The sequence below is a fragment of the Mesoplodon bidens genome (genome assembly GCF_964165515.1).
Source record: "Mesoplodon bidens genome assembly, chromosome: 14".
Lineage (NCBI taxonomy): Eukaryota > Metazoa > Chordata > Mammalia > Artiodactyla > Ziphiidae > Mesoplodon > Mesoplodon bidens.
In genome coordinates this window covers 35,103,174-35,115,309 of record NC_138170.1, presented here as the reverse complement: position 1 = coordinate 35,115,309, position 12,136 = coordinate 35,103,174, and the positions used below count along the sequence as shown (strand labels likewise).

General features: G+C 44.6%; 1 protein-coding gene across 1 annotated transcript; it reads left to right on the top strand.

The window, feature by feature from the left end:
• The first annotated feature begins 4,086 nt into the window (after positions 1–4,086).
• LGALSL (galectin like) lies at positions 4,087–11,540 on the top strand. The gene is made up of 5 exons (XM_081253705.1): positions 4,087–4,589; positions 5,346–5,417; positions 5,558–5,646; positions 6,317–6,494; positions 8,449–11,540. Exons 1-5 carry the CDS (start codon positions 4,554–4,556, stop codon positions 8,590–8,592), a joined length of 519 nt encoding a protein of 172 aa, XP_081109831.1. The 5' UTR covers positions 4,087–4,553; the 3' UTR covers positions 8,593–11,540.
• The last annotated feature ends 596 nt before the right edge of the window (positions 11,541–12,136 follow it).

The following is a 12,136-nucleotide window of genomic DNA, read 5'->3' as shown; positions in this document are numbered from 1 at the left end:
AGGACCAGACCCATGCATTTTCATATATCTCTTCTTGGTCCAGGGTATCACAGCACCTAGCAATGCTCATAACATGGCTGCCGAATTGACGTCAGTGCTATATCCTCCCCCCAGTATTAGAAATTCTGCATGCCTACATTTGAATAAAACATATTAAATGGGAAGGAGAGAAGGATGTGATCTACTATTTTCATCTGGGAAGATCATTTAGCAAAGTCTATCTTCAAAGACCTGTGTATATTTCTTTTTCAGTGCTGACTTTCTTTAGCCTTTTTAGTAGTTTCTAGCAGTAATAGAGTTCACTGTTGCATTTCATAAAAGGGTCACAATCTTGGTTAATGTTTTTTAGACAAAAATGCCCATAATCAAAGCCTAGAGCAAAGTTTGCCTGTCCTTCTCTCTACAACTTTTTAAAAAATTCAAGCTCTATAATTCATTTATTTGCTAATGAATTTCCCTGTCAGGGGTAGTTTGACTCTGCTCAGCTTTAATTATAACAAAAAATTCATTTAGGCTTTCTCCCTGCTCTCCATATTGAAAATGAACTGTTCTATAGAATGACTGAGAAGGAACAAAGCATTTTTGGAATAAAAGGCAATTTTCGAGTTTAAAATGTGCTGGGCAGGTTCAGTACCTTCCTGTTCTTTACATTCCTAAAATGTAAGAATATTAGGAATGTAAAGAACATCTCGAGCAATCCAAGTATCTTCAACTCCACTGACAGTGTAAATCAAAGGGTTATTCTTCACCCTACAAAACCACTTATTGAAAGATTCAACCCAAGATTATTTTCATTCAGCAGCACCTACCCTCAAACCATTTAAATTTAGATGGCATTTACACAGCTTTTCAGGAACCAGAAGAACTTTCTTTTTTTTTTTTTTGCGGTCCGCGGGCTTCTCACTGTTGTGGCCTCTCCCGTTGCAGAGCACAGGCTCCGAACGCGCAGGCTCAGTGGCCATGGCTCACGGGCCCAGCCGCTCCGCGGCATGTGGTATCTTCCCGGACCGGGGCACGAACCCGTGTCCCCTGCCTCGGCAGGCGGACTCTCAACCACTGCGCCACCAGGGAAGCCCCAGAACTTTCTAAGAGCTGAGAAGGAATGATGAAGGAGCCCAACCTCTTAATTTTACGGTGAGGAAACTGAGGCTTAGAAGTCAATTTGAACTCTCAGAGCTATGTAATGCCAACGGCTAGGACTTTTCAAGGGCGCACAGCTTCTCTTATCTTCATCATTCCCACCATTGTCTAAGCCACCATTATATCTTGCTTGGACTGCTGCAGGAGCTTCCTAAGTCCTGCTTCTACCTGCCTCCTGCACACTGCCCTCCTCACAGAGACCACTCCACACAGCAGCCAGAAGGATACATCCACAACAGAAGGCAAGCTATGTCACTCCTTTGCTTAGAAACTTCCAATATCTTCCCACCTCTCCCAAGGAAAAGCCAATCGTTGCACGGTCTACATGGCCTATTCCATTTCTAATTACTTACCTCTTCCATCTCTGCACCCCAGCTGCACCCAACACTTTCTTCCCTTACTCCACCCTGGGGACTTTGCCCTTGTAGTTCCCTCTGCCAGCAACCTCTTCTTCCAGACTTCCAAATACCTCCCCCGCTCCCTCCCTCCCTTTAGGGGTCCTCAAACTCACTCTACCATAGGTGGCTTCCCTGATAACACTGTAAACAGCATTGCCCCACCTCCTACCTCTCTCTTTCACCTTACTTGCTTTACTATTTTTTTCTAATACTTTTACCACCTGACATATTATATATTTATTTGTTTATTAACTGCCTTTCACCATTAGAATGTAAGATCAACAAAAAAATCCCCACTGAGGTTCCTTAAAGAACTAAAAATAGAGTTACGATATGATCCAGCAATCCCACTCCTGGGCATATATCTGGAAAAGATAAAAACTCTAATTTGAAAAGATATATGCACCCCAATGTTCATAGCAGCACTATTTACAATAGCCAAGACATGGAAGCAACCTAAATGTCCATCAACAGATAAATGAATCAGAAGATGTGTTATGTATATACAATGGAATATTACTCAGCCATAAAAAAGAATGAAATAATGTCATTTGCAGTAACATGGATGGACCCAGAGATTATCATACTAAGTGAAGTAAGTCAGACAGAGAAAGACAAATATCATATGGTATCACTTATATGTGGAATCTAAGAAAAAGATACAAATGAACTTATTTATAAAACAGACACAGACCCACAGACATAGAAAACAAATTTATGGATACCAAAGGGGAAAGGGGTAGGGAGGAATAAATTAGGAGTTTGGGAGTAACAGATACACACTACTATATCTAAAATAGATAAACAACAAGGTCCTACTGTATAGCACAGGGAACTATATTCAGTAACTTGTAATAACCTAAAATGGAAAAGAATCTGAAAAAGAAGAGCTGACTCACTTTGCCGTACACCTGACTCTAACACATTGTACATCAACTATATTTCAATTTAAAAAACAATTTTAAAATAATAATAAAGTAGAAGCACAAAAAAATGTCCCCCCTGGATTTCCCAGTGCCTGGTACATGGCAGGCCCTCAAGATGTTTGTAGATATGAAGAGTGTCGCTTACTAAGTGCCAGCTACTATTCTAAGGAAGGTGCAGGAACCAATTTACCTAATCTGCCCAATAACACAAGATAGGCACTATTGTCATCATTGCTGTCATCTCTGGTTCACAGCTGAAGAAACTGAGGCACAGAGAAGTTTAGTAACACGTCCAAGATCACCCAGCTAGTCAATTGTAGAGCCAGGATTTGAACCTAGGGCACACGTTCTTTAACCACCATGACGTATTCTGTCACTCTTAGCTCAGCTAATGACAAAAAAATACTTCAATGAGTGTCCCCTATACCAAACTCTCAGAAATTGAGATACATCAACGTGTGCTTTCAAAATGTCAGTTGTTTCCCATGACTGCCTAACATTTTAAAATGATCAATAAGGTATGATTTTGAGCTAAGACTGGTAAACAAGAGCAAAAGTGTGAACCACAGTTGTGCTACACGTCAGCCTCAAGTTCAGAGCACACAAAGGATATGACTTTGGTTTACAGGCGTGTGCAGGTAATTCTCCCTACTCAACTGAGATTACCATGATTAGCTCTGGTCCATAAAGGGAAAGCTAAGACACAAAAGCCTCAGTAATGTTCCAGGCCACACAGCCAGCAACAGTGGCAGGAAGGGAGCCTCTGAGGGCCCCTCTGGGATTGCAGCAGATCACACATGCTCCCTGTTTATTAGTATAAAACACCAGGGTGATTCACACAATGGAATGTTTAAGCCAAGATGTCACCTAATGGAGGCTATGCTGATACAGCTTTACCTGAGAAGTTACATAATCGTCCTACTGTGGAAACGCCATAAAGGAATTTGTGCCTTGGAATAAAGAGAGGTGGACCCCCTAGGAATTACTCCACAAAGGATATCAGGAGATTTTCAGTGTGAAATTCCCTAGCCTAGACTGGACAGGTGACTTGTAAAAAACGGCCCAATGAAGACTTTCTGAGAGCAGCCACTGTGCCCAGTTCAATTTGGTAAGACTTAACCAGACCCTTGCCTGAGAGAGCCTCCAGGGACCCCCAGACTTGCCCATCTTTCCACAGGGGAGGGAGGTCTGTTCTGTACATCTCCTGGAATATAAAAGTCCCTACTGTGAGTCCTCTCTGCCTCTTGCTTTTAGGTCAAATATTTATTTATGCAAACCTAGAGGCCTTTCATTATCTTTCTACCCTAGAAAGCCGAATGAATCTTTCCTCGCTCTTTGTTGGCATTCTCTGAAAGAAATCTCCAGCTCTGGAATACCACCTCCACCTCCAATCCTCCCTTGACCTCGCCCTCCACTGTCCCACCTGCCCCAAGACACGACCTGAGAAGGAAGGCGGGGAGGTGGCTGGAAAGGAGGGGCGGTGATGTCACAAGCACCTGTCACCTGGCAGGCCCCAGCCCCACCCACCCTGCCGCCGAAGAGTGCCGACCGGGCGCCCGCCCTCTCGCACGCCCCGACCCTGGTAGGCCAGTCCCTCCCGCCCCAGCCTCCCGCCACCGTCCAATGGCCGAGGGGCAGGGCAAGCTGAGCAAGCCGCGGCAGCCCAGCCGGCTCCCCGCCCTGTTCCCGGTTCCCCAACCGGGCTCCGGCGGCCTTTAAATGCAGTCCAGGGCCAGCACGGCGCACCCTCGACTCCTTTTTCCTCGGGCAGCAGCACCCCGAGGAAGAAAGCAGCCTCGACTCGGCAGCACGGTCCGGGCTGCGGCGGCCACCTCCGACCTCTGGGCCCGCGCCGCCTTCCCGGCCTCCGCCTTCTCCTCCCCCTCCCCCCGGCCCCGCCAGCCGGGTCGGCGCCGGGCCCCCGGGAGTGCACGCCCGCGTGCCCGCGTGTGTGTGCGCGCACGAGCCAGTCTCGGACCCGCGCCCCCGCCCGGCGCAGGACCGCCTCTGAATCCCAGCCCGCGCGCCGTGTCCCACGTCCCCCGCCGCCCGGCCGGCAGCCGCGCACCCCGCCGCGCTGCGCGAGAAGATGGCGGGGTCGGTGGCCGACAGCGATGCAGTGGTGGTGAGTGCGGCGGGAGCACGCGAGGCGCCCCCTTCCCGCAGCCCGCACGGCCCCTTCGCCGGCTCCGGCCAGGCAGAGGCCCAGCCCCGCGCCCCACGCGTGAGAAGGCGCCCCAGTACCTGGTAGCGGGAGCCGGAGGGGTGCCCCAGCTGGAGGGCCGCTGGCTGAGGGGAGGTGTTGGGGGCGGCCCGCGGGGTGGGGGTGACCGACAGTCCCCTCCGCGCTATGCAGCCTCCGGCCAGGTGTGTGCATGTTGCACGTGTGAGTGTGCGCGTGTGTTTGTCCGGCGCGCGCGCCCCGCGCCCGCCCCGCGCCGTTCCGGGGATTTCCCCCTTGGAAATGGGTCCGCGCCAGGGGCTCGCGAGAGAAGTTGAGCGCGGCCGCTGCACTCCAGCCATGTCCTCGAGGACAGGCCTGGGCGACGGCGGTTCCGTGGGCGTTTGCGGTTGGAGAGGGGCCTTCCCTCCTCCGGCGCGGGGCTCTGGCTCCCCAGTGGGCCTCGACCTTCATTTTGATCTAGATCTGAAGGGTCTGAGGATCATCAGAGGCTTAGCTACCTGGTGGAAAGGACGGGTTTTGTTCCGGGAGTTTGTGCGGTTATTCGGTGGGCTGTGAGGTGGGAGCTTTTGCAGAGGCTTCCTGTGTTCTATGGAGGGCTGCTGGATTCCTCCAGATTTGTGTAGGTTCTTCCCCGCTCCCTCTAACAACCCCCTCCAAACGCTTTTGGAAAGCCAATCTGTGTGCTTCTATTTTTAGAAACTAGATGATGGGCATTTAAACAACTCCTTGGGCTCTCCAGTTCAAGCCGACGTGTACTTCCCACGACTGGTAAATGATTTTGTTCTGTGCTCTGTGTCTGCCTGTACCCTCTTCTTTCTTCTTTCCTTAGGTCAGGTCCTAAGGATCTGAGGCCTTGGCTCTTCCCTAACAGGCTGTAAACTTTCTGTTTTTCCTCTCATCCTTTGCAGATCGTGCCATTTTGTGGGCACATCAAAGGTGGCATGAGACCAGGCAAGAAGATATTAGTGATGGGCATCGTAGACCTCAACCCTGAGAGGTAAGGCAGAGTCCTTGTCACCTAGACCCATCAGGCAGTTACAAGGTCCTGCCCACTCCTGTTGTGGTTTACTGCCCCTCCTCTTCCCACCGCTGTGGCCAGTGTTACTAGTTTTAAAGTGCCAAGAAAGTACTATGTTCCCATGAAAAGAATGTGTATGAATCCCAGCCATCATTTCTCTAGACAGCTATTTATATCAGAGATTATAAATATAGACCCACATCATTTTCTCTAAGACCCTTAGGGAGGCTAAAGGATTTTTTTTTTTCCCCAAACATGGTGTTTGGAGTAAGAACTATCAATATAAATGAGAACCAAACTTTACAAGATATTGTTTCCCCTGGTCAATTAATGGGGCTGTTTTTGAGTCTTCTGAAATGGATTAAGACACAGATGTGTGGGTAGTTTGGGGTATATGAAATGTCTATAGTTAGTTATTTTCATCTCCACTGAAATTTTCACCAGGGCCTCCTCTGGTATACAAAATAAACCAGTTTGATTGTAATCCTATTTCTCCATAGTCTAAAACCCTCCAACGCCCGCCCCCATATGAAGAGTAGTGGCCCATTAAAAGCTGACAAATCCAAAGAAGAAGAAGGAAATGGGAGCCTGGGTCATTGTTAATGTTGTTTTGCTCAACCGTGAATAAATGAGATGATTTTCTTTTCAGCTTTGCCATCAGCTTGACCTGTGGTGATTCGGAGGATCCTCCCGCCGATGTGGCAATTGAACTCAAAGCTGTGTTCACGGATCGGCAGCTACTCAGAAATTCTTGTATATCTGGGGAAAGGGGTGAAGAACAGTCAGCGATCCCTTACTTCCCATTCATCCCAGACCAACCATTCAGGGTGAGTGCCTCGAGTGCTTCCGCTCCAACCACTGGCAGGATGGTGATGTTCTCATCTAGCATCTGCCAAGAACACTTTAAGCAGCCAGAACTTTTGCAATTCTATTTAGCCAATACATGTAAATAAACCCATATTTACATGTCTAGATTGTTAAAAATAAATACTTTTCCATGTAGTATTTAACATAGTACTAGGCATATAATAGACACCTGTCCCAAAATATCTGTTTGATTAATAAATAATAATAAGTATCTAGAATTTTCCTCATTTTTTTCCTCAACCTTTAAGTAGCACCAAACCATATCAGTTATGTCTTTTTTTAAGAATCTAATGATTATCATTTTATTTTCTCTTGTTCCCTTTGCTAGTGAGGACTAGTCCTGTCCTTATTTCCCTCTCTGGGTTAAGTAGCCTCAGTCTGTTTCACTGTCACAGTCTCTGTGGCTGACAGGTTCCTTCCCTTGGGCCTGGATGAGTATAGATTTGCTCCCCACTATCTGTCAGGCAGGAAGCACAGCCCAAACTTCCATTTCAATCAAGCAGCATTAGCAGCACCTTCCTCTATGAAGGACGATACCAAGTAAGAGATGCAAGTCAGTAATGTGTTAGGAAAGAATGTACTGACATGTCAGACCTGGTGATGAAGTGTCTACATTACACCTTGTTACCATACATCACAATAATGACAACCCAGTTAAAAGCTCCCTGTTGCATAAACACCTAACAAAGCAGAACTACCCTTAACCTGTTGCTCCTCATCTTCTAATTGTAGCCTGGGGAAGACACCCCTACCCTTCTCTAGAATGGTAATGACCCTGAGGCTCCCCTGAACTGTGACAGTTTCTTACTGGTGAATCTTAATGCAGAGCTCATGAGTGTGAGTAACCAAAGCTTCTGCCAGGAGGAATAGTGCTCCCCAACAATAAAACAAATGAAATCACCCCTTCTTGGTGATATAATTTTAGTAATAATATGAATTAAATGTGACTAATATCACATACGGAGTCTCTCCTTGCATGATAAATACCAATGCTTTTAATAAATACATAGCACAGAACACAGTGATTAAACTCTATGGTGAATTACTTAAGTTAAAAAAAAAAGAGGAAGAAAAAGCTTTTACCATATGGAATCAGTATTTCTGTTTGGCTTAACAGAGCCTTGTTAATTACACATCCTTGGTCAAATGGTAATTACTGTGTAACCTCTCTGCTTAGTGTTTAGGAGTGTCTAGACTGTTATTACATGCTACTAATGGGTACCAGTTCTGCTTAGTGAGGGGCTTCTCTGAAGGTGGGATAGAATTGTTCAGGGGATGAGGATGGAGGCATTAAGTGCCATATAAATAAATCTCTGCCACTTTACATCACTTTCTGGCATGCAAGGAGAAGGGAGAAATAGTAAAGCATTTTTTTTTTTTTTTTTTTTTTTTTGCGGTATGCGGGCCTCTCACTGTTGTGGCCTCTCCCGTTGCGGAGCACAGGCTCCGGATGCGCAGGCCCAGCGGCCATGGCTCACGGGCCCAGCCGCTCCGCGGCATATGGGATCCTCCCAGACCGGGACACGAACCCGTATCCCCTGCATCGGCAGGCGGACTCTCAACCACTGCGCCACCAGGGAGGCCCCAACAATTTTAAATCTTTAAAGGACGTTGAATAGTGTAGAGCAATGCTTCACAAAGTGTGTTCCTTATTCTAGCAACACCAGCATCATCTTGGAACTTGATGGAAAAGCACATTCTTAGACCTTACCCTAGCCCTAATAAATGGAAATTTTGGTGGGTGGAGTCCAGCAATCTGTGTTCTAACACGCCTTCTGTATGATCCCAGTGCACTCCCGTGTTTGAGAACCACTGAGGATGTTGCCTTTCTCCAAAATGAAGTACTGTTTGTTCGTTTTCCCCAGCAGCGTTCATTGAAGTTATGAACTGAGGTTATAATTTTGTTTCTTCCAGGTGGAAATCCTTTGTGAGCACCCACGTTTCAGAGTGTTTGTGGATGGACACCAACTTTTTGATTTTTACCACCGCATTCAAACATTATCTGCAATCGACACCATAAAGATAAACGGGGACCTCCAGATCACTAAGCTTGGCTGATGTTGTTTAAACCACGTCTGTTTCAGACAGCATCGGGTGCCACAACTGTATGACTGTTGGTCTGGAAGAAGTGTCCTAGCAAGATCTGAGGACTTAAAAAGAAAACAAAAACGAAAAGGGAAACTTCACCGTCTCTTCTTTCTGTGCAGTTTAAACCCAAAATGACTTCAACGGTGGTCTGCCCTTAGGAAGCTGTCGGAACAAAGACACCGAGCCATTATTTCCAGAACAAAGTAATACACTTACGCTGGATTTTATTCAGACTAAACTGAACTGGATTTGTGATTTGGTAGTAAGTTATTCATCGTTTCAAAGCAAGGTGATGTTTAGAACAAAAGTGCTAAAGACTTAAAACAACAACAACAAAGACGGTACACAGAAGTCAACTCATTTCTGCACTGAAGTGGAATTGTGTAGCACAACCGACATTTTAGTCAGGGTATTTAACATAGAATGTAGGTTGTTCAAGGTTTGTTTTGTTTTGTTTTGTTGCACAGCATAATGTTAATTCAGATTTTTAAAGCTTTCTTGTAGTTATTTATTTCTACTCAGTGTATGAGAGAATGATTAATGTCTCAAGAACAGCAAGTTATGAACTTTTGAATGTACAATTATCTTAGGTCTGAGGGGGGAAATTACCTATTACAATCATGATAAAGGTGAATTTCTACCTTAAAGAGTTGAGTCTTATCCTCCATACCCCTAAACTTAGGATATCTTGATATAAATTGCTGTAAGTGCTTTTGGGAAAACTTTGCAATGTTTCGTAAGACTGCTTTTCAAGTTATTGATGATTATTTACATTGCTTTTTCTCCTTACTGTGAATTAGCACAGTATTGGCTTCCTTAAGACTAACTACTTTTCCCTAGACCCACATAATAGCTCATTAAGTTGTTATTAAGCTAATTGAAAACACGTAAGAAGTGACTGCATAGACAGTTTTTAAATGACTATTATATAAACTTTTAAAAGTACAGTATGAAAATGATTCTGGAATGCAATGGAAAGCAGAAGCAAATGGCCCCAAATAACTTACCTGGAAATAATTTATATCAACTTAAGCTGTTAGTTCATTGTATCACTTTTATTATGTGACCCTCACTGATATCCCTAAGCAATGCCTTTGGAGCTTCGGAGTGGAGGATGCTTCCTACTGTGTTGGCTCTGCTGAGATATTAGGATAAGACAGGATCCAAATTAGGAAATGATCCAGTTAGTTTATCTGAAAAATTAACTCCCAGGACTCTAGGTCTTTGAGTCCAGCCAATAGTGTGAATGCTTCCAATTAAGCTTTAGGTGTTTCCCTGTACTTGTGGAACTGGTTAGAGAGCAGGGAGTCTCCAGGAGAAGCCTGCAGTGATACAGATGTCACCGCACAGCAAGGGATAGTTGGAGTCCTGGGTGCTGGATTTCACAAACTGCACTGGCCCTGGAGAGAAGGACCCTTGGCATTGCTTTGGTCAGCTGGTGGGGAGAAGAGGGGGTGCTGGGGTGGGGTGTGTATTTATATATAATTTAGGTTTTGTCTGTAGAGCATACTGCGTCTTGTTATGACACGTCCTTCTCCTGCTTTGCTTTTGAGTTTTTTTACACAACATGCAGAGGCACTGAAGTGGCCATGTCATATTCATGTGTCGAGAATGTAGACAGTGTTTCAGTACCAAAGTCTAAGAAAAAGCAAACTAAAATCATGAATTTTTTATAGGTGATATATTTGGATTCTTCTCAACTTTTAAACTGTTTAGCACAGCTCCACTGTGTTATATAAGAAGATGCTTTATCCAACAAGGCTGGCTGAGCATTGAAAAGCTATATGTACCAGCTGAGTTAAGCAGCCATATTCAGCCAGGAGGGCTGTTCTGTGGCTCCGGCTATTTTTGAGCCTGTGATTAACTTGTAGAGCCACTAGGTTTTGATATGTGTTTGTAGAGAGACTTAGAGGGCACCCTGAAATATATTGGTAGGGGTTTTGATTCTCCTTATGGTGGAAGACCCCCACAGGAGGTTTCCTTTGAGTGGCCATCCATTCCCACCCACTGCATAATTCAGCAGAAACTAGAGGAGTTGGGAGTGTAACTGTTTGGAACTGACACTGTTCTCTCTACCTATCAGCTAACTGGTTAGCAGCCAAGCCTTTAGGCAGCCTAGTGTAAAGATTCACTGTTAACCCTTCGTTTCTGTATGGGGAACCTCTTGTTTAAGCCTACTGGAATTAATCTAGATGATGTGATGATTTGATTCAGGTATAGTTAAATTAGCAAGGGGCTAATCCAGCTGTACTAATCATTAGCTGTAAACTGGAAACAATGTTCACATCCTCTCATCAACATGCGAGGTCTAAGGTGGGAATTCAGGATGGAAAGTGCAATTTTAAGCTTCACAGGAAAGCATTTGGGTATGTAAGGTGTTATTTCTGACCAGAGCCCTAATTTTGCAATATGACCAAAACCAAGGAACATAAATAACAATCAGGCTCTGGGGGAATAATAGGCAGGCTTTAGACAATCTGTTCATTTCTGCATCAAAATTGGAGTGAATGTATATATCTACTTAAAAGCTAATAGAAGTGACTTCTACTTTCTGGGCTATCCCAGAATTGTCTTAAATTTTTTTTTTTTAATTTGAAACCCCATTTCATATCTTGCCAACCTCAGTTCAAAACCTCCTAAGAGATGACTCTTAGAATTGTTGGTGATTTGTTAAAATGGCAAGTCCTTTCATTTGTATTAAAAAGCAAATATCCAAAAAGAGGGAGGGAGCCCTGTTGCCTTGAGAGAAACAGCCTTGGCATTTTCCAGCTACATTATTAATGTAGAAATAATGTTCCTATGATGACATATTTTCAAAGAAACACTTTCTTATTTACTGCGTGGTGTAAAATGTTGCTAAACGTGTTCTTACATTATTATGTCACTGCTGAAAGTTATTTGCACTATAATAAAGGAATTTTCTACAAAATGGTTTCCAGTTTATAAGGTGCTAAATTTGGCACGGGGTGTAATGTACTTAGCATGGACCGTATGGTAGAGCAGTCCTCCCTCACTTTCACACACACACTCCAAGACCACTTGTTTGTGTGTTGCCAACATTAATAAACTGATCAAGGGAAGGAAAGTGTCTGAGGGCCCTCAGAGACCTAATGAGTTCATGTTATGTGTGCAATGGGTTCTTTTAAAATATTTGCATACAGCAAATTCACATTTTTCTTGGTGTGCAGTTTTACGAGTTTTAACACATGCATAGATTCACATAACAATCACCTCGATCAGGATGTAGAATCCTTCCATCAACCCCCAAAAATTCCCTTATGCTACCCCTTTGTAGTTAAACTTGCCCCCTACTCCTAGCACTAATCAGGCAACCACTGACCCATTCCACCTGCCTGTAGTTTTGCCTTTTCCTGAATATCATTTAAAGAGAATTATACCGTATATAATCCTTGGAGATTGGCTTCTTGCATAATGCAATTGAGATTCATATTGTGTGTATCAAGTTTTTCCTTTTTATTGCTGAGTAGTATTCCATTGTGTAGATGTACCAGTT